General features: G+C 28.7%; 1 protein-coding gene across 2 annotated transcripts in view; it reads left to right on the top strand.

The window, feature by feature from the left end:
- Window positions 1-24,656, top strand: part of vtd (RAD21 cohesin complex component verthandi) — a 148,776-nt gene that overhangs the window by 17,534 nt on the left and 106,586 nt on the right. Inside the window, exons 5-6 of one of the 2 annotated variants that reach the window (XM_065514952.1) lie at window positions 21,978-22,251; window positions 22,315-23,101. In XM_065514952.1, coding sequence (XP_065371024.1) covers window positions 21,978-22,251; window positions 22,315-23,101 — 1,061 coding nt within the window. The remainder of the gene's footprint in view (window positions 1-21,977; window positions 22,252-22,314; window positions 23,102-24,656) is intronic. The other variant, XM_065514953.1, reaches the window with a different exon arrangement.

Here is a 24,656-nt window from a genome sequence, read left to right as displayed (position 1 = left end):
CTGAATGGTAGACATAACGTATCTCTTGCTAATTATACTTTTTTCAGAGATCACAGTTCTCAAGGAGTCGCTATTATTTTAAAGAAAAATTATAAATATACTAAAGTAAAAATTCATGATATAGAGTTTCCAAATGATGAATGGGTGATGACTTATGTAATGCTAATGAAAATTTATTTTATAATTTTTTACATCAAAACGCCTTATATTTTGAACGGATTTGTCATACAACACCAACATATCCTAATGGCTCCTCATATTTAAATCATTTTTTAATTAGTCCAAATTTGTCGAATGTAAATTTAAAATTATCTTCCCTCCCAACTCTTTCAGAAATTACCCACATAAACCTCAAATAAAACTGTCAAATTTCGAAATAATTTTATAAAAGAACAAATTGGGAAAACTTTAGAAATGATATTAGGAGTGGTATTTTAAATCATTATCCAGATTCTGATAGAAATCTGACAAACATAGAAATTGATAAATATATTGATGACTTTACAACCACTATACAATCGATTAATAATAATCATTCGGAGAAAATTGAATGCAAGAGTAAATAATTTATAATTTCTGATAAAATAAAGAACATGTTTAAAATGGAATATAGATGACAAAAAGAGTTAAAAAGAAAATATCATAGAAATTTTAGTCGTTTTGATGCAGACTATTTACTTTTATCCAAACAAATACAATTATTAAATATAATAATTAAGAGACAGGTAGAACTAGAACAATCTGCAATGTTTAGCAAAAAACTGCAGCAGATTAAACCAGGTCCTACTGCTCATCGACAAATTTACAATATAATAGGATACAAAAAAAATAATAATTTGAAGAATCTATCTGTTAATGGAGTGCTGATAGAGGATAAATCTTCAATTCTATATGAATTAAAGAATCATTTTTCCAACATTTACAGCGGTTCCACCCCTGCAAGAGACGTTTCTATAAATAACACTCTTAACCAAAATCAATGCTTGCAAATATTTTCTGAACAATTTTCATCAATTAACTCGCAGAATTGTGAAAATCTTACAACTTTAAATGAGGTATCATCCCATTCTAATTGTATTAACAATAAAAAATCTTGTGGTTTGGATAAAATTTCTAATTTTATTATAAAAAAAACTCCCATTAAAGGCATTTGAATATCTTCTGATTATTTTTAATAATTGTTTAAATAACTCATATTTTCCAGATGTTTGGAAAATTTCTAAAATTGTTCCCATACAGAAAAAACCAAATAATACTGATATCAACAATTTAGCCCAATTTCTTTACTCTCAAATTTAGGGAAATTTTTTTAAAGAATAATAAGAGAAAAAGTGGACATTTCGTTAAATGAATCATATATTCCAGATCTTCAATTTGGGTTTAAAAAAGGCCACTCTACAGTTGATGCTTTACTAAAATTTCATAGTGATGTAATATCGAATCTTCTCGTAATCGTTTTTGTACAGTAGCAGTTTCATTAGATATCGAAAAAGCTTATGATCATGCATATCACAATGGTATTCTATTTAAGATGATAGTAATTGGATTTAGTCCTTCTATTGTTAAACTCTTTCAAAGCTTTTTCACCACACGGAAATTTTGTGTACAATTTAACAGCGATCAATCAGAATTCGAAAATATAAATTGCGGGGTACCACAACGTTAAATTTTGGCACCACACCTTTACAACATTTTCATGTATTATTTTCCTCACAATTTTCCAAATTCAACTGGCTTACTGTATGCAGATGATTCCCTCTTGTATTCCCATAGCGAATCCCCAATTAACGCTCTAAGACAAGTCTCTAACCATCTTCAAATTGTTAACAAATTTTATGATGATTGGGGAATCAAAATTAATACTTCTAAATGTGAAGCAATTTGTCTTCGTAATGCATCGGGAAAATGTAAATATTATGTTGTTCCAGAAAGTAAAAGATTAAAGCTCTTTCTTGAGGGTGTAGAGATTCCTTTCGTTGAAAATTTGAAATATCTTGGAATCAACTTTAATATTCTTTTTAAGTTTAATAAACATGCAAGACTTGTTTTAATGAAATCATATAAGATAATGGGTGCTTTTTCAAAGATTATTTATAATAAAGATTTACCAAAGAAGACGAAACTTCTTTTATATAAAACCAGTATAAGACCTGTTTTCTTATATGGTTTTCCAATTTGATTCAGTGTTTCCCCTACTGTTATCAAAGAAATGGAAATATTTGAACGAAACATTTTGAGATGTTGTATTCAAAAAAACTTCGAATCTTTAAATAGACGTTATTCAAATTCATATATATATTATCATTCAAAAATAACACCAATCGGTTTGTATGAGTGCGACATTCTGAGAAGATTTTTAAATAGACTTGTAATACACGAAAATCATCATATTAACGAAATATTTAATGAGCAAAGAGTTTTCAGTTGGTATAACACAAACTATCTCTCACCTATCGGTTTTTTTAAATGAAGAAATTCCTAGCTTTGGTGTAAATCTAAACTTAAGTCACAAAGTATACAGAGGCGTCACGAGACAAAATAATATAGTTCTATATTTGTTTCATTTTTAGTAACTGCCCTTTTCATTTTGTTTTAGTCTTAATTTTCTGCCGCAATAATTCAATTTCTTTCTGATTTAGTTTGATGCAATCATTTATTTTTGTAATATTTCACTTTTAATTGCCATTGTACATGTGGAGTTTTATTTTGCAAATGTAAAAAACAACCAAGAATTTTGTTTCATTAATATTTACACGTAAACAATACAAACATTTTTATAATTTTCCATTTTAAAAAATTTTGTGCCACAGACTACGAAAAAATTGTCTTACAAATTTATTTGTTGTTTTGTTCACATTTCTTTGTCTACCAAATTCGTGTTGTATATAGCGTTTTGCTTTAACACATCACTGTTATTGTAGTACAAAATATATTGCTATCTCTTTTTATGAGAACTGCCCTAACATCTGATTTGGCGTTTTTTAAACGTCAAATTTGACACTTCTGTATATTCTGTGCTTAAGTCACCGGTTTTTTAAAAAAAGTTTATCTGGCACACAGAGGATAGTGCCCTTTTGAGAATTTTATGTTAAATTTTGTATTTTTTTTGTTTTTATTAGATTTAAGTTTATTCTAAGAGTTTTCCTCTTCAAATATGTTAGCCCCGGGAGCAAGGTCAGATTTACATTTCTGTTAAATTTATACGTTATTTTTTTATACACAGTTATTAATGTTAATGCTTGGTGCTTTAAACAAATTATTGTAAATTAAGATAATACATTATAGTCTTAAGTAATTTTTAATTTTTGTTTCAAATACTTTTATTTTTTAAAAAAAGGCTCAATAAAATTTAACTATAACTTTTTGATTTTATTCAATTTAATATGTTTTTTCCCTTTTCTCATTTTTCCTATTCAAATTCAATGGGTAAAACACCCGGGGAACAAACTCCCGCGGTATAATTTTACATTAAGAGGGTTTTCATAAACATACATACATATATCTATCGTAATCCAAGCCCTTTTAAATGATATCAAAACATTTGATATCGAATAATTAAGAAGATATTTACGATTTTTGAGATTTGTGTTCCCAATATTGTTTAAATCATTGGTCTCCAAATGTGTGCGCGCGGGCATTGCCTATGTATTGTTGTGTGCGTTTGGTTAACAATGGTTTAAATATAATCGATTCTTTTAGATTGAATAACCTTAAAAATTGGTGAACAAGAAAATGTCCATTTGTCTTTTTATTTTTAGTTAGCTAGGCTAAACCTTTAATATTTGATCAGATTTTATTAACGATACTCTTATAAAAACTTCATGCAGACATAAATATAAAACTGATGGCCAGTTTTTGACTTCGTATTTATATACTTATTTAGTTAATTTTAACTTAAAACAAGTAAGAGTGCTATATTCGGCTGTGCCGAATCTTATATACCCTTCACCAAATTATACTTCAAAATTTTAAATATTTTTAAGTAAACAAAATTAAATTTTTTTCCAGTTGTTTTTTTCATTTTTTGGAAAAAAAAATTTTTCGATTATTTTAAATTTTTTTTTTTTTAAATTTAAAATTTTTTTTTTTAAATTTAAAATTTTTTTTTTGTTTTTTCAATTTTTTTTTTCCGATTTTGACCCATTGTAGGTCCAACTTACTATGGTCTTATATACGTCGTTACAAATGTCTTTGAAATATCTATCATTAGATATCCATATTGTCTATATTAATGTCTTAGAGCTAGTTTCTGGGATAAAGATAATCTACATTCATCGCTTAAACCTAGATTAAACTAAAAATTGTGTTTCTCACTTATTGTTTTGTTACTATATAATCTAGGTTTAACTGAGCATCATTGATGAGTTAAACCTAAGTATAAAATGCTAAAGCACAAACAGATAAAAAATAAAATAAACAAATCAGCACAGCAGCTCTTTGTTTTGATTTGCTTTATTAACATAAATATAATTTTTAATATACATTTTATATACTTTAATGTTACTTTTTCTTTTACAAAGTAAAAATTTACAAAAAAAAATATGTACGCGGTTGCTTTTTCTTATAAAATTTAAAGTGTTGCCATATTTATATAAACAAATTTGAGGAATAAACATGTGATTTGACTCAAAAGTATGGCAATGCTAACAAAATTAATCTATTAGTGAGAAACACAATCATTGGTTAAATCCCGGCAAAATATGCTTCAGGTTTAATATAACAGCGTGTTAAGCTGAGTTTAACTGACAAGTAAGAAACTAGCTCTAGTAATCCAGATATAGCTCAAAAATCGAGGTTGTCTTGGTTTTTTCCTCATATCTCAGCCATTTGTGGACCGATTTTGCTGATTTTAAATAGCAAAATTCTCGAAAGAGAATCTCCAATTTCCAATTTCTTTTTAAATGGCCTCTTTGGCACTGAGAAACTCATTTTCGTATTTAAATAGATCTTAAATATAAAACAGAAAAATACTTCTTTTTTTATTTTTTTCTTGTGTTTGTTGTGTAAAAGTGTAAAAAAATCAGTGTAATTCTTCCTTTTTGAAATGAATATTTAAGTCCTGTGTGAATATTTAAGTCCGGCACTGTACATGTTTTAAACGATTGAAATCTGTGTTAATATGCCCAAGAAAAAATATGTTTTAAAAAAAGTACCAAACTGTTTACCCGGATTTGGCCCAATATACACCTATTCACTCGAGTTCCAAATAACACCCTGTTAGTTAATTTTTGTATGAATCCAGGAGCCAATGTTAAAAAAATTATCAAAATTGCCTTAATAATTTGAAATAAAATGTATTTTCCCGATTTTATCCCCTTTGGTACCTTCTTAATCCCCATTGCGGTGGTAAAATTGTATTGAAATAAAAATCTGCATAAAATATTCGTATGTCTATGTCAAATTATAGAAAAACTTATTTTATGAAAAAGTACCAAAAATAAACAAAATTTTTATCCCTTAAGGGTTCGAATTTCCAAAAAGTACCAAACTTATATTTTTATTTTTTGATAAGTAAAGAAAACCATTTAAAATTTGTTTCTATGTGTATTGGTTTAAAAGATACATAGGGTGCCAAAAAAGTACCAAAATACAGTTTTTACCCGTTTTCTCCCCTAAAAGGATCGAATTTCGAAAAAGTACGAAACACCTGTCAGCTTATTTTTTAAATGGTGTAACATGCTATTTTAATTTTTTTTGTATCTTTATTAGTTTTGAACATATAAGGTTACCGAATTTACCCGTTTTTACCCCCTAAACGTTCGAATTTTCAAAAATCCCTTCTTAGTGGATCGTTTTGTGGAGGGAGGAACCCACAGTTTAAATTTCATGATTCTAGCTTCAGTCGTTTGTTAACGTTACTCTTTTATATATAGAGTAAGTTCGGGTAATGTGGTATAGCTGCTTTTCTCTAAAACTAAGAGCATAGGAGTAGCGGTACCAAGCTTAAGGGTTTTATGATCTCAGAAAATTCACATTGGGTGAGTGTACTTCATTTTTGCAAGTCATGTTAATAGTCAGTTCTAAAAAATCAGCATTATCTTATGGTAGACTTTTTTTTGTGGTCTGTTAAAAATTAATTTTTTTCTACAATCACGTGTTTTAAACATTATTAATTTAATTTTAAAGTCAAATGGGAATATTTTGCTTTTGAAGAACATGTGTAATAATATAGTATATTTAGTGTATATGTTTAATTTTATAATAATTTCAATAAACCACGAGGTCGGCTAACGTGGTTTAGCTAAAGAATTTCAAGCAAATAATATGCCAAAGAAATGTGAAGTATGAAAATGGGCAGCGGAAGATTTTAAGAACGCTATCTGAGCTATTAGAAACAACAAATGAAAATTTGTTTCGCATCAGTCATTCAATGTCTCCTACGAAGCGAAGAATGTGTTGAGGAGCTTCTGATAAGCTTGGTCAGCCGCCAACTTTAACCGCATCCATTAAAGATGATTTAAATAAAACGCAACTCATTTACAAATTAAAATACTATGTATCGGTTATGCGGTTTGGTATACAATATTAAAAGAAGATGGTGTACCACATTACCCGCCAATTTTTTCAATGGCTTTGTTTATGGGTGTTTTCTCTTTTTCCCAAATTTCTCTGAAACTTGCACTTAAAAGACTTTTTTACTTTCATGGATGTAAACCTAACACTTGTAGTAAAACACCAGCTGAAAACTGTTCCAATCGAATTAAGATTCTAAAAATTATAGTCAAATAAAAAATAGGTATACCACATTACCCGAGCTTACTCTATAGATTAGAGTTAATTTAAAAAATTTGATTTGGAGCTAATTTAAAAAATTTGGTATCATCATTTTTCTGAAGGTTTTTGCGTAAATAAAAATAATGGCTTCCTTTTTTTTGGAAAATTTTCACTCCTTGTGGTTCAACGCACCTAAAGTCGCGAATTTTGAGCACATTTTTCTGTAGAGCGAAAACGGTTGAATATATTGCAAATCTGATTTCACCAATGAATTCAGCATCAAAAATTAATACAATTGATGTTTTTAATCCTTAAAAATAGTTCCACTAACCCACAACAGGGGCGCAAATCTCATAAAAAAAATAAAAAAAAGAATTTTTGATTTTTTAAACATGCATTTTAAGCTTAGCAAAACAGTACTAATATTTCCTTTCTATGACAACAAATTAAAAAGTTGTGTGGCTTTAAAAATGTTTTGCTAAGGCAATTAATAAAAAAATTTCTAAACGTTAACAAGAAAATACCAAATTTTATTTTCTTATTAAATAAATAACTTTGAAGCCTCATAACTTTTTAATGGTTAGTGATAAATTGTTAAATTGTGAAAAAAATTCAGAAAACTTTTAATAAAAATGGATCCAAATGTTTTTTTGTATTCCTCATCATCGGCCAGTGACAAATATCAGATTGTTTTTTACTTTGATTAGCACAAAGTACCATGTGCAAAGTTTTGAAAAACGAAAACAAAATAAATACAAAACAAATTGTGGCCCAAAATTTTACAATTTTAAAATAAAATATGTATATTTTTTACACTTACATATTTTGAGAAAATATCAGAAAAATACGTATAATTTTATTTATTTATTATTTTACTTCATTGTTTTGGTTGATTTGTTTAGTTTTACCACAAAACGGCAGTGTTTGATTCTTTTCGATAAGAGATTACCTATCGAGTACAACTTCGAGTAAATACGTTTCGATAACGACTGCCGTGATCCACGTTAACTACATTTCGATGACAAAGTACTCGATTTCGAATGCGGTGATTTGGCCCCTGATTCTATATGTGGTCAAAATTTGGTGAAATTCTACTTCCACAAAGTGGAACATTATTAAATTTTACAGCACCTACATAATCAATGCGTTGCTTGGTTGATTCTAATCTACATCTAGGAATCATTCAATTTGTTCTATTTCAGATGTTAATATTAGATTGGTGTTGAGAAAATGTTAAGCTTTGGTGACCAATATGGTTAATGCATTTAAAACATTGTTAACCAAACTCTCAAAACAATAGATTTGCTTCGTATTCTAGTGTTTCGATATGTGTACACTGAGCCAAATTTCTTAGGAAAATATCCTTCACTGGCAACATTTGTAAAATAACTCATGTTCGATTTTTAATTTCGGTTTCACATACAGCTGCGGTCAAAATAATAGCACCACGACATTCATATTGTTATATTAAAATATTACGTAAAAACTGTTAAATTAATTTTTGTTGTTTTTGTATTAATTTATGCTTAATTCAATAAACTTTCAAACATTAAAAATAATTTTGAAAATTAGAAGCAAATTTTAAAGAAAAACAACATAATATATAACTAACTAAGAAATTCAAAAGTCAAAAAAATAGCACCAAGATAGAAATCGATTAAAATAAACAAACATTAACCAGGACAAAATTTAATTTAGTAACAATTATTATGGTTTGTAACGTTCTTAACACGTTATTATTAAAAGTAAAATATTGCTGCCTTTTGTTTTCGTATTTTTTGGCAAAAAAGAGACCGACCACCTCCTACCCATAAAGATTCTAAAATTTTTTAAATTTTGTATCCAACTTGTATGCCAAATATATTTTTTCATTCCCCAAAATAAATTCTTAAATATTTTTGGTTTCCTTTTACCCTTTTTGTGACTCTTGGCCATCTAGTTTTAATAAAATTATGTTTGGGGATATCGCATCCTGTGCCACGACATTGACCTTTTAGCTTGAAACCCAAATTTATATCAATTTATCATTCCATAGATCATTCCTGGGGTCATAATTTCTTTGATTTATATCTGAGTATGATTTTACAAAGCATTTGATCATATAATATTGAATTATGTATTCCACATATTCAATATATTCTTCGAATGTTATAGTAGAAAAACCACGATCAAATTATAATTTTAAAATCTGTGTGTTTTTAAGAAAAGATGAATATATTATCTTAAATTTTAGTTGAAATTGGATTCGGAGGACATTCTATAGAAGTCTGATATCAAACAATATAATTTGTTTAATTATTTGACCAAGAAGTTTTTTGGTACTTGAATGTTGAAAAATGGTAATGTGACTTTGGAAATTTTACCTTTAATAGAGGATGTTATATTATTGATAAAACTTTTCTAGGATTTAAATAATTTAAATTTTGTTCTTGTAATGGTCAGCGAATAACTGCAACACTAGTCGCCACTTTTGACCACCGTGCAGAACATAAATGCCTGATTTTCGAAACGGTGGGCCAAGAGTGTTATGATTAAAAGCGATAAGCGATTTCGCAACCTGAAATTTATATTTTTATTTCAACGCAATGTTTTTTAAAACCATTTCTAAATATCTATAAATAGTTTTTTTTTCTGAATTAAGCTAATTGTATGTTCAGAAATCATAATTTTTGAAACTAGAGCTCAAATACACCACTTTTTTTGTTACTAAAAAAATTTGAAAAGTAAAATTAATTTTATTTGTTTTAAATTTTATTCATTTCGATATAAATTAATTCAAATTACAATATTATGGCGATTTTTTTAAATCGAAAACATAAATATTATATATTTTTTCGACAATTTCTTACGATGGTGCTATTATTTTGACTGCACAAAATCTGGGTATTTTTCAAAAATGAAAGGTTAATTTGTCTTAAAGAAAACTTTACTCATAGAAGAAATAGAGATTAATTAACGATATACTATAAATATTTAATTAAAATTACTACGATAAGGTTCTGTGGTGCTATAAGAAACTCACACATAGACGGTACCGGTGTTTTTATTGTGTGCGTATATACTTGCTAGGTAATTCAAATGAGATTGGATCAGAGATTGAAATATCATCATCTTTGATTTAACATCAAGTTTATTCTTTAATGTATATAGAATTCCAATTGCCGGAGCTATTTTCTTTTTCAAATCATGCATATGTATATTAGAGTGTCCCAAATTTTTTTTTGGAATTTTGGAACGCATACCCTCTATTTTTTTATAAATATAAAACTATAGTAAAATATGAAATTTTGTCTTTCTATCATGATTGCAACCCGTGCCGACTTGCGATTTAGTTTTGAAGGGAAAAAATACATTTTTTTTCAATTTTGCCATTAAATAATTACTTTTGCAATTTAATTTTAAAGAATCGTGTACATAATTGTCGTTCTAATCTATATATATAAAAGTGAATGTGTGTTTATATGTACTAGGACCGCACGGTGGCCGAAATTCGACCACTTTTAAACGCATTTTACCACTTTTATGGAAAGAATTTAAAAAAAAAATTATGTTCTGCAAATCTAGAGAAAATAACCTTTTAAACCATATATGTTTCATCAATATTGGTGGACAATAACATACTTAAAAGTGTACCACAAAAAAACGTGTGGCCTATTTATATATCTAGGATCGCCCGGTGGCCGAAATTCGACCACTTTTAAACGCTTTTTACTACTTTTATGGAAAGAATTTAAAAAAAAATTATGTTCTGCAAATCTAGAGAAAATAACCTTTTAAACCATATATGTTTCATCAATATTGGTGGACAATAACATACATAAAAGTGTACCACAAAAAAACGTGTGGCCTATTTATATATAAGATGATGATGTATATATGTATATTTATTGGTTTGAAGTCTATAGACGGCTAAACAGATTTGCTTAAAATTTTGAATTTTCAAGTGGGCGTGGTCCTCCCATACAAAGTTAATTTTAAATATCAAATATTTTGGAAACTATAATAGTTATAGTCCTCAAATTTTGCATGAGCAATACCACCGTTTGTATAAATATTTGAGGCCAGAATGGGAGTGGAAGCCACAGAGGGCGTGGCACCTCCCATATGATGATAATTAAAAAATCTATTATATGGGATACAATAAGAGATAGAGTCCATAAATTTTGCACGGTTATTCTATCATCAATATTAATAGTTAGGACAAGAATGGACGGACTATTAATAGTGGGCGTGGCACATCCCATACAAACTAAATACAAAAAATCATATCTATGTGCATAATTTTGATATGTAAAGCAATGAAACTTTGTATGAATTACATATTTAGGCCAAAATGGGCAAACTAGCAAAAGTGGGAGTGGCACCTACCATAGATATAATGACTAATTATATCAATATTAATTTTTAGTACTGAAGTGCGCGGATTACCAACAATATTAAGTAAATGTTAAAATTTGTATACATTTGAAACCCTTATATATAAAAGTCAATGTGTGTTTGTTTGTATGATTGTTTGCATATTTGTAATGGCACTCGATTTACAGTAAGGCAATTAATGAACAATCTAATCGGAGCGACCGAATTATAACTTCGGAAATCAGTTTCCCATTTGCTTAGTATTTGCAATGACAATTGATAAAGCTCAAGGTCAGTCTTTTCAAAATCTAGAAAATCCATGTTTTTCAAATGAACAGAAACTAATTTCAGATAGACTAACCCCCATTTTCTCAATATCTGGTTATCGTTTATCGTAACGATAAACCTCCAATTAACATTTTTTTGTATGACAAAATAACCAGAGATTCAGAAAATGGGGGTAAATATATTGTAAATCTTTACGGTACGGGTAGCGAAGCACATCGGGGTTTAGTTAGTAAGATATAAAACACAAAAATTGGTTAAAAAATGTTAAAGTTATTAAAAAATCGCCAGGCCATTAACGTGTCTCAGGCCACTAGAACAAGGAATGTATGAACAAAATTAACATATTTTTAGATATATTGAAATAAAAGCTTATTTTTACTTAAAATATATCCATATTTACTCGTATATGAGTTTTTGTCTTCGTAGGATACCGTTAACCTATTCGCAGGTATGACCAAAAAAATTTTTTTAACTGCAGTTTCAAAACTCCATTTTTAAATTTTGTTAAACAAATTTCAGAATTTTTTAATCATCACATTGGGATTTATTGAGAACATAATAGGGAATAAAAATATGAAAAAAGTATGACAATACCTCCTATAGTTTTTTCGTATCTGCGATTTTCGAGAAAAACTAATTTTTTGGCCATATTTTGGCGAATGTGCCGAATTTCCTTACTGTTATAAACTTTAAGTAAAACCTATTCAGAATATTATAGCCCATGCAATTTTAAATATAGTCTGAAAGTTTTACTAAAATCGGAAAACGCCAACCCTTAAATCGAGAGGGTCAAAGGTCAAATTTTTCAATATTTGGAATTTCTTATGGAAAAATAGCGAAATGTTATATATTTTTGGGCCGATTTTTGTTTTAATAACGAAATTAATATTTTATTGAGGAGTTTTGAATAATAAAATTGATTTTAACCAGAGACCAAAAATAACTTATTAAATTTTTTGATTTATATTTTTTTACGTTGCCTAATAAGTGTTATTCATAATATATATTTTTTTAAGTTGCTCATAACTTTTATTTTCGATTTATATTTTTTTTACGTTGCTCATAACTTTGTTTTTCAATTTGTATGTTTTTAAGTTGCCTCAAAAGAAGTTTCTTTCGTCACCTTGATTGCATTTTATTAGTACATACATTGAATTTAACCTTTAAAGTCGCAAAAAATAAGCTTGGTATGAGCTTGGTATGATGATGATTTTTATTGTGTGTTTTTTAAATAAAGAAGAATTTTGTTTCACAATCAATGTTTTAGCAAACGCACTGTCCGCCAAGTTGAACCTTTTCTCAGTCAATAAAATACGCAAAGCAGAAAATGCTCTTTCAACAGAAAGCCGTTTAGCCGGCAGTGCATAGACAATATGAACCAATTTATTTAAAAATTGCAAAACTATCCATTTTCTCTTCCTAATATTGCAAGAAATCGGCTTCTACGTCCAGTCTCATAGGTTTAAAGCTCTCTATATTTGCCTTTGTCATCTTCTGAAGATAAATCCACTTCAAGTCAGTGTTTAAAAAGCTACGATAACTAACAAATTTTTAACTGTTGCTACAACTACTGCTTCAAAAAAGTGTATGTAGCGGTAGCAGTAGCATTTGTCTTTTTTCGTTTTCTTGTTTTTTAAAAACTACTGCTACCTTCAAAATATAAAACTCTTAACAGAGCAGTAGTAATAAAACATGAATTGTAAATGGAGTAGTAGCATAAAAATATAAATCATTGCTACTGCTCTATATCGAGTTTTAATTTTTAAGGTAGCAGTAAAGTAGCAGTTGATACAGCAGTTAAGGTAGCAATAAAAGTAGTCAAAAAAGAAAATCTTCAGTCATAACACCAAAATTGACAGAATTATGTGTTGTTTTTGTTTTGAGAGAGTTTGAATGAATTATTCGATTTTAGTCGTCTCAGATGTTCGTGTTGCTAACAGAAAGATCGTGTTTTCTGTGTGTATAACAAAAAAACCGAACTTTTGTTTACAACACGACCAACTTACACAAATATACATTTACAACAACAACACATAATATACTTTTTTGGCTGAAGATTTTTATTATACCCTTCAGCTTCGTGAGAAGGGTATATATAAGTTTGTCATTCCGTTTGTAATTTCTACATTTTTCATTTCCGACCCTATAAAGTATATATATTCTGGATCCTTATAGATAGCGGAGTCGATTAAGCCATGTCCGTCTGTCTGTCTGCCTGTCTGTCTGTCTGTCTGTCTGTCTGTCTGTCTGTCCGTCTGTCTGTTGAAATCAATTTTCTGAAGGCCCCAGATATCTCCGGGATCCAAATCTTCAACAATTCTGTCAGATATACTTTCGAGAATTTTGCTATTTAAAATCAGCAAAATCCGTCCATAAATAACGGAGATATGAGCAAAAATCCGAGACAACCTCTGAAAATTTCATCAAAAAACACAATGTTGCATGCTTTGACAAAAAAACAACAAAACGTATGTTTCTATGTGCAAGTTTTGTGTATTTTGTTTTTTCTTGTGTTTTGTTTCTTTTGGCGTTGTTGTTGTTTTTTATACAACTAAACGTTTGTTTGGTTGTGTGTTGGTTTTTTTTTACAAAAAAAACAACAAAACGTATGTTTGGATGTGCAAGCTTTGTGTATTTTGTTTTTTTTTGTGTTTTGTTTCTTTTGGCGTTGTTGTTGTTTTTTATACAATTAAACGTATGTTTGGATGTGTGTTGGTTTCATTGCCTTGCGTATTTTGTTTTTGTTTTTTCTTTTAGTGTTTTGTTTCGTTTGGCGTTGTTGTTGTTTTTTGTGTTCTTGATAAATTTAGGATGCTGTACGCTGAAAATGGGCAATGTACATACATATATGGGGGATTTCATGTCAAGTGAACCAACTTTTGAAATCGATGTCTTCCGATCGGGATGAAATTTGCACCAAGGTTAGCTCTATTGGATAGTAACTCAGACACAATTTTTCAACAACATCGGTCGAGAACTCTCTGAGTTATAGGGGGTAAAATTTTGACAATTTGGTCAAACAGGGGTTTTTTCTTATCCATGTAACTTATTACCTATTGTTCTTAGCAAAATGTGTTCCAAATAGTATAGATAGCTATTTCTTCGATCTTTCGAAAAAAAATATTAAAAAAAAAAAATAAAAAATTTTTAATATTTTTTTTCCGAAATCAAAAACTTTTTTGACTTTTTTTTAAAATACGCTATTTTTTTTATTTTTTTTTTTTTTCTTAAAATAAAGTTTAGATATTTTCCTTGAACACCTACTTGGTCGCTTAGTGGGATGCGAGTGGGATATCTATCAAAATAAATATTTTGTAACTCAAAACATAAAATTTTTGACTTTTTTTGCAAAATCAAAAACTTTGTTGACTTTTTTTTTTCAAAATGGACCCTTTTTTAATCTTTTTTTTTAGGTCAAACAAAAGCTTAGATATTATCCTTGAAGACCCTTTTGGTCGCTTAGTGGGATGCGAGTGGGATATCTATCAAAATAAATATTTTTTAACTCAAGACTTACAATTTTTGACTTTTTTTTTTGCAAATACGATTTTTTTCCAAATGGGCCCTTTTTTTAAAATTTTTTTTGTAGTCAAAAGAAAGCTTAGGTCCATTCCTTTAAGATATTTTTAGTCCCTTAGTGGGATGCGAGTAGGATATCTATCAAAATAAATATTTTGTAACGCAAGACATACAATTTTTTAATTTTTTTTTGCAAAATCAAAATTTTTTTCCAATATGGGCCCTTTTTTAATTTTTTTTTTTTGCTCAAAAGAAAGCCTAGGTCCATTCCTTTAAGATATTTTTAGTCCCTTAGTGGGATGCGAGTGGGATATCTATCAAAATAAATATTTTGTAACGCAAGACATACAATTTTTTAATTTTTTTTTGCAAAATTGAAATTTTTTTCCAATATGGGACTTTTTTTTAAAATTTTTTTTTGCTCAAAAGAAAGCTTAGGTCTTTTCCTTTAAGACCTATTTTGTCACTTAGGAAGATGTGAGTAGGATATCTATTAAAATAAAAATGTTGTAACTCAAGACATTCAATTATTGATTTTTTTTTGCAAATTCGAATTTTTTTTCAAAATGGGCCCTTTTTTAAAAATTTTTTTTTAGTCAAAAGAAAGCTTAGGTCCATTCCTTTAAGATATTTTAGGTCCCTTAGTGGGATACGAGTGGGATATCTATCAAAATAAATATTTTGTAACTCAAGATATACAATTTTTGATTTTTTGGCAAAATCAAAAACTTTTTTGACTTTTTTTTAAAATGGGCCCTTTTTGTAATTTTTTTTTTGGCTATAAAGAAAGCTTAGGCCTATTCCTTTATGATGGTTTTGATCGCTTAGTGGGATGCGAGTGGGATATATATCAAAATAAATGTTTTGTAACTCAAGACATACAATTTTTGTGTTAAAACATTTATTTTGATAGATATCCCACTCGCATCCCACTAAGGGACTAAAAATATCTTAAAGGAATGGACCTAGGCTTTCTTTTGAGCAAAAAAAAAAAATTAAAAAAGGGCCCATATTGGAAAAAAATTTTGATTTTGCAAAAAAAAATTAAAAAATTGTATGTCTTGCGTTACAAAATATTTATTTTGATAGATATCCTACTCGCATCCCACTAAGGGACTAAAAATATCTTAAAGGAATGGACCTAAGCTTTCTTTTGACTACAAAAAAAATTTTAAAAAAAGGGCCCATTTGGAAAAAAATCGTATTTGCAAAAAAAAAAGTCAAAAATTGTAAGTCTTGAGTTAAAAAATATTTATTTTGATAGATATCCCACTCGCATCCCACTAAGCGACCAAAAGGGTCTTCAAGGATAATATCTAAGCTTTTGTTTGACCTAAAAAAAAAGATTAAAAAAGGGTCCATTTTGAAAAAAAAAGTCAACAAAGTTTTTGATTTTGCAAAAAAAGTCAAAAATTTTATGTTTTGAGTTACAAAATATTTATTTTGATAGATATCCCACTCGCATCCCACTAAGCGACCAAGTAGGTGTTCAAGGAAAATATCTAAACTTTATTTTAAGAAAAAAAAAAAAATAAAAAAAAATAGCGTATTTTAAAAAAAAGTCAAAAAAGTTTTTGATTTCGGAAAAAAAATATTAAAAATTTTTTATTTTTTTTTTTTAATATTTTTTTTCGAAAGATCGAAGAAATAGCTATCTATACTATTTGGAACACATTTTGCTAAGAACAATAGGTAATAAGTTACATGGATAAGAAAAAACCCCTGTTTGACCAAATTGTCAAAATTTTACCCCCTATAACTCAGAGAGTTCTCGACCGATGTTGTTGAAAAATTGTGTCTGAGTTACTATCCAATAGAGCTAACCTTGGTGCAAATTTCATCCCGATCGGAAGACATCGATTTCAAAAGTTGGTTCACTTGACATGAAATCCCCCATATACTAATTATAAAAAATAATAATGCATCCACAACAAAGGTGAAGGGTATATAAGATTCGGCATAGTCGAATATAGCACTCTTACTTGTTTTTTACTTATTTTATTGCTACCTCAACTGCTACTTAGCTGCTACTTCAACTTCTACTTAACTGCTACTTCTTCTACTACCTCCACTGCTACTTCTATTACTACTAAATTTTAAAAGTAGCAGAATTAATAAAAAAACTAATGACTGCTACATCAAAACTTTTTCTTTTTTAAGGTAGCAATAGAAAATAAATTACTCTGCTACTTTTAAATTTTTCTTTTATTAGTACACTACAACTACTGCTACCAAAATGTGAAGGTAGCAGTAGTAGTAGGAATTATTGACTCCGAGTTTTTATTTAACTCAGAAAAATATTAAAGTTAACACCATTCATATTGAATGTGTTTTTCGTGATTTTAAAACTTGAGTGTCTTTTTAACCCCAAGTTCTATTAAGGGTTAATTTTAATTTTTGTGCAGTTATTATAAATACTAGACATCATGTTATATTTTTCTTAAGTTTCATCAAAATCGGCCCAAAAATATATAACATTTCGCTATCTTTCCTTTAGAAATTCCAAATATTGAAAAAATTGACCGATTTTAGTAAAACTTTCAGACTATATTTAGAATTACTTGGACTATAATATTCTGAATAGTTTTTACTTAAAAATCATAACAGTAAGGAAATTCGGCACATTCGCCAAAATATGGTCAACAAATTAGTTTTTCTCGAAAATCGCAAAATTTAAATCGCAGGAACGGAAAAACTATAGGAGGTATTGACATACTTTTTTCACATTTTTAATCCCTATTATGTTGTAAATAAATCCCCATGTGATGATCAAAAAATTCTTAAATTTGTTTAACAACATTTTTAAAAATTTGAAATTGGAGTTTTGAAACTGCCGTTAAAAAAAATATTTTTTTTGGTTATACATACCTGCGAATAGGTTAACGTTATCCTACAATGACAAAAACTCATATACAAGTAAATATGGATATATTTTAAGTAAAAATAAGCTTTTATTTTAATATTTCTCAAAATATGTTAATTTTGTTACTACATTTCTTGTTCTAGTGGCCTGAGACACATTAATGGCCTGGCGAATTTTTAATAACTTTAACTATTTTAACCAATTTTTGTGTTTTATATTTTATTAGAACGACAATTACGTACACATTTCGATTCTTTTAAAATAAATTGCAAAAGTAATTATTTAAGCAAAATTTTTACAAAAACTGAAAAAATGCATTTTTTCCCCCTTGTAAATGCACCTCAAAACTAAATCGCAAGTCGACACGGCTTGCAATCATGATAGAAAGACAAAATTTCATATTTAACTATAGTTTTATATATATAAAAAAATAGAGGGTATGCGTTCCAAAATTCCCAAAAAAAATTTTGCGACACTCTAATGTATATCTCATGACAAGTTACTTTGCAATGTAATTCCCATATACTTTACAGAATGGGTTTCATAGATAGTCTTCCCATCAATAAACACATTAAAGTTACTTTTTATACTTAAATCATGTGGTCTAAAACGTAACAATTTAGTACATACATTTTCTGAACGACAATTTCTGAAACAAAAAGTTTTATTAAAATCGGCTATGCTCACCGCATACCGCCCATGCAATCCAAATCGATTTTTTCGCATAAAATTTTTCCTATCCAAGCAAAAGTGTAGGAATTTGGTACATACACTTTCTGAAACACAAAAAATCGCATGCCGAGTTTCAGTCTTTACAAGGCTAGAAAAAGAAGCGCTTCACAGGTTATTTCAAAATTATGTTTTATATACCTCCATCTGTACATAAAATATTAATACATGGAACATATATTATTGAAAAAGTTTCGCTAACAATATAAATGATGACAGAAGAGGCACTTGTGGCAAGAAATAAAGATTTTCGCAGTTATAGGCTGAACCACACTCGCACGCTCTATTGCTTTCGTCGCGACAAGTCGGACCCTTTTATTATATCTAAATCTAAAAGTACCTCGAAATACTCCAACAAACACATCAAAATAGATGATGGTGTCAAGCAGCTTTTTTTTTAAATATAAATGACCTTCCTGACAGCCTTAATTCTGAAAGCTCCGACCATAGGGTAACATAGAGACGAGACGTAATTGTCAAAATCTTAAGTCTGTTGTCAAAAACCTAACTCTTGCAACAACAAAATACATGCTATTCAATGTATTTTGTTGTTGTATGAGACATATGATTTGTTGTATTTTTGTTTGACAAATCGGAAAGTCTCGTCTCTATGGCTCCGATTCTAAATAGCTTTTTTTTCTTGTAAACTGTAAAAAATATGATGCTATTAATTTACACGTGTAATGAAAATAAATACATATTCTAACATTTTTAAATTTGTTTATATTTTACATATTGGGTAAAAATATATATGTATGTATAACAAACTGACCGATTTTTTATGGGTCAAAGATTATATTTACCATATCCGTGGTTTAAGATGAAATATCTCAAAAAACATATACATTAGGGAATACCTGTTAAAAGTTGCTCTTTTAACTATCAAATATTTGGTGGATGGTATATATAGAGGTGCCCCAACCTCATTATAATAATAAAAAATAAATGACTCTTGAAAACGAGGTAGTCCTTGTGTCTAGTAGTCTTAGATGTCCTCTATCAGTTAAAAAGAAATAACGAAGTATATTGCAACTCAATAAAACAAGTATTTTCAGTTTCAAAAGTAGAATGAAAATTTTGAATTATAAAACGTTATAACAATTATTTAAAATTCAAATGTTACAAAAATTAAATTAACAAAGTACTTTTGTTGATAAACAAACAATTTGATCTAACATCCCCTCTCAACAAAATATATTTTGAATTAACATTTGAAATTTTGGCAGTGGTAAAGCTTTCGTAAGAAAATCTGCTAACTGTTGATCTGTAGGACAATATAGTACTTGAATAACTCCAGTTTCATAAAGGTTTTTGATGTGATGATATTTTACGTCAATGTGTTTCGTTCTAGCACTAAATTTTGCGGATTCAATTATTTTAACCCTGTCCTGTGCATCACATATGATGCACAGCAAGTTTCTTTCACACGTCCGTGCATCACATATGATTCACAAATTATATTATTTTTCAATTAATAAAAAAAAAATTTTGCACTTACGGCAAAAATTTTTTTTGTATGGGGACAGGCATAGGTTTACAGCTCGTAAACCTATGCCTGTCTTCATGGTCAGATTAATATCAGTATCTTCATTTTCAATTTCAGTTGCACATATTTATAATATCTACTAAAACCGTTTCATTTTGTTTATTCGCTTTATCCGGTAAATTGAAATTTTCTAAAAATTTTACGTCTTTGCTTATTATAATTTTATTACTTCCATTTATCAGAATTCTATATCCTTTAAAATTTTCTGCATAACCAACCAAAATACTTTCAACAGATACGTTATCAAGTTTGCTACGTTTGCACTGTGGTACTTGAACATAGGCTTTACTTCCATACACTTTTATGTTGCTTACATCAGGTTTTCTTTTGAACCAGATTTCATAAGGAGTTTTGCTAATAGACTTTGAAGGGAATCGGTTTTGAATATAGTTTGCAGCAATTACACAATCAGCCCACAACTTTTTCGGTAAATTTGCATCGTTAAGTGTAGCTCAAATTATTTCATCATCATGTCCGATTTTTACGCTCCGCAACACCATTATATTACTGTAGTTTGTAATATAATACCATTCATTTTTAAAATTTTCTTCATTTCGAAGTTTATAAATTCTCCATTATCCATTATCACATTTTAATTCTTTGCCAGTAAAATTCTGAACTTCTGCTAAAAATTCTTTAAATTTATTGATAACTTCATTTTTCCTTGCAATTGTCGATAAATGTTAAAACATATCGTTTACCTGAATGCGAATTTACTTGGAATGCTCCACATATGTACGTCTGAGTGCACAAGATCAAGCACTTCCTTTGACTGATAGTTGCTTTCTTTAGGAAATGGTATTCTTGTCAATTGTCGATAAATGTTAAAAAATATCGTTTACCTGTATGCGAATTTACTTGGAATGCTCCACATATGTACGTCTGAGTGCACAAGATCAAGCACTTCCTTTGACTGATAGTTGCTTTCTTTAGGAAATGGTATTTTTGTCAACTTAGATTTCGCACAAACATCACAAACTTTTTCTTCTTGACAATTATGTATATTGATGTTAAAAAAGCAAATCAAAACAAAGAGCTGCTGTGCTGAATTGTTTATTTTTATTTTTCATATGTTTGTGCTTTGGCATTTTATACTTACGTTTAACTCACCAATGATGCTCAGTTAAACCTAAATTATATAGTAAATAAACAATAAATGAGAAACACAATTTTTAGTTTAATCTAGGTTTAAACGAAGAATGTATATTATCTTTATCCCAGAAACTAGCTCTTAATGAGGCTGGTTTTTATTGTTGCACAGTGTAATTAGTCTACATTCGGACGTTCGAGAAAAATCATGCATTTGCATATAAATCCGCCCCCAAAATATATATTAAAAATGGAAGGCAATGGCACTTACAATAAAGTAATGTTACATCTCGTCAATGTGCCATTATCAATATTGCTATGAAAAGTGCCCAAGTTTGGAATGAAAAAAACGTGAATGTCTTAAAAAATAAGCTTTTCTCTCACTAACAACGTAATTTCAATTGATCCAAATTATTGCGTGATCGAAATACATATTAAATTTACATTTGCGAATCATTAAACCGCAATAAATTTGGTAAAATTTTACAATAAATGCTAAAAAATTATAATTTCCTTTTTCATATACATATTTTTATTACAACTTTCTTCAAAATCTCTAAAATAATACATATTTACATGAACATTGCAATTTATACTGTATTAATCATATATGGCCTTTTTGGGCTCGATTAAATAAAAATAAATGAAGTTTTTTTTTTTTAAAAAAACAGAGTAATACAAAAAATAATTAGGTAGAAATAACTGGAAAATGATACTATTTTTCTATAACAAGAATCTGTTTTTGAAATTTTTGAACACCTCAAACAGATTCTTGTTAAACTCCATAACACCTACCAGAAAAATAGTATCACTTCCCAAATAGTTTTTTTTCGCACAGTGTAATTACACATTTTTTTTTAATTTTTATTTAAGATGAACTTGATAAAGCGGTCACATCGGTTGTACAACAGCAGGAGGCCATTGATGAGAATTTGGAACAATCAACATTAATACAAAATGAGGATGAAAGTTTCGCTTTGGCTCCTATTGATGCCTCGGCATATAAAGGAATTACAAAAACCAAACGTAAAAGGAAGCTTATCGTTGATGAAATAAAAAATATTTCTGGAGAAGAAATGAAGGCTCAATTAGCGAATACATCAGATATTGTAACAACACTGGACTTGGCTCCTCCAACGAAGAGGTGGTGAATTATTCAAAACTCTTTAAAATACAAACAACTTTATTAATATTATATAATTAATTTCAGGTTAATGTACTGGAAAGAGACGGGTGGAGTTGAAAAATTATTTTCATTGCCCTCTAGAACAATACCGGCAAGAGCATTATTTCTTAATTACCATAGACATCTTATATCACATTTTACACAATTGGAAGATTTTACATGTTTAGGACCATCCGATATATTAGCTTTAGATCACATTAATAATGATAATGATTCATCTGCTATAATTCAAAACAAAAGAGGCCGTAAAAGAAAATTTGATGTATTGCCTAATAATATTCAATCAAATACTGATATCAATGGCGATATATCAACTCAAAGCTTAGCAGTTCCAGAAACAATTAGAGAACAAGAAAGCTTTGTAGCAGCAAATGATTCTCTGAAAATAAATAATATAATTCCTAATGAATCAGCTCAAGCAGCCGAATCTATAATATTTGATAACTGTCCTAGTCCTGGTCCATTATTTACCATGAACGACATAAGTAATATAGATAATCTTGGATCTCTTGGAGATCTTGCTTTTACGCCAGGAAATTTACACCATGGAATGGACGCAGTGGATGATTTTAATCATGGGGGACTAACACCTGTAAACTTAAATCATGGTGAAATGACTCCAAGACACCCCGAAATTGAAACGATTGAATCAATACCAAATCTTCCTGTCGATCAAATATCATCTATATTAAATGAAGCCGCTAATATGCCGGATAATACAATTACAGAAAGTACAACAAATCAAAATAAATCGTGTGATTTAGCATCTGATTGGAATGATTATGCTTTCCCACCTTCAATAGAAATTCAGGTAATAGAAGTAATAAGAACATTATTAAATATAATCATCATTTAACATGTGTCTTCAGACTTGATTCATACTGGGTATATAAATACTTTATGTAGGCATTTGACCGTTCATGTTTTAAGAAACAATTAAATGGTGATTACATCTCTTTTGAACCGCAGAAATAACATTTATATTAAAAAAAATCATTTACATATAATCATTAGCATCGATTTTTTGATAGCTTCAATGAGGAAAAAAATTCCACTACAACATCTCAAAAAAAATACTTTTTCTCAACTTTTATTTTTAAGGTTTTTTTAGTAGGTACAGTAGACGCTCGCTAATTAGAACCGCTTTGTTTTTGAGGCAATTCTAATTTCTGAATTATTCTAATTTCTCGACGTTTTTTTTTTTTCAAATAAAAAAAATTTAACAAATTTTCTTCCAAAAACTAAAATAAAACACTTTTAAATTTTTTTAATTCAATTTTATTTGATAAAAACAAGAAAACAAAACGTAACAATTCAGTCCAATACAATAAATGTATTTTTATAAATTAAATTAAAAAACATAACAATTCAGTCCAAAAAACTAAAATATTTTACATATGTATTTAAAAAAAAAATTAAATAATAAAGTTAAAAGTTATTGGAGGGATAGCATGCACAATGGCCAAATTTACAACTAATCTTTGTGTGACATATAATCAGTTATATTTGTTTGTATTTTTGATTTCATCGAATCCGAAATATCATTACGGAGAGCCAAAATATTGCTTATGTGTTTTGATGTAGCTGATTGAAGATGTTGTCACACTAAAATCTAGGGCTAACCGGTTCCCTTGAACGCCTTTGTCAAGCTTTTCCAATATTTCGACTTTAGTCTCCAATGGTAAAGTGTTTTTTTATTGTGTTCACATACCAAAAAAACCCTCTGAAATTAGACTTTTAAATTCGAATTTCAGAGCGTTTAATGTATTGCAAACACTGATTCTAATTTCTGGATGTTCGAATTACTGAAAGCTCTAATTTGTGAGCGACTACTGTAATAATAAAAGTCGATTTTTTATTGACTTTTTCTCAACTTTTATTTTTAAGGTTTTTTTAGTGGGTAATAAAAAATAAAAAAAAACTTCCAGCTAAGTTGCATTAAAAAGGAAGAAACAATAGATTCTAACTTTAAAAATAGTATAATACGTTTAATGTAGTTATTACCAAAAGGTAAAACATTGCCGGCCACCTTTCAACACTAATGTGTGTTGTAATCTTAATAGCATATGTATGGTTTTTGGACATATCCATAAAATTAATGGTTTTTAGACAGATCCATCAACTGAATGGTTTTTAGACAGATCCATCAAATGACCATTAAAGGCATTGTTTTTATAAAGAAAATAGTAAGATAATACATACTAGGGTAGTTTAGTTTAGTAGGGGTGTACACTAGACCGTACATCAAAAAAAGTTCGCCGTATCCCCCCTAAAATGAAGTATTTCTGCAAGGCAGTTACGAAAATTTTTTATTTTTTTTTAGTAGGATCTTAAAGTATGGTATATCAATGTTTTGTCTTCTCGAG

This window comes from Calliphora vicina, chromosome 1 (genome assembly GCF_958450345.1).
Source record: "Calliphora vicina chromosome 1, idCalVici1.1, whole genome shotgun sequence".
NCBI lineage: Eukaryota > Metazoa > Arthropoda > Insecta > Diptera > Calliphoridae > Calliphora > Calliphora vicina.
This window is presented reverse-complemented; position numbering and strand designations above follow the sequence as displayed.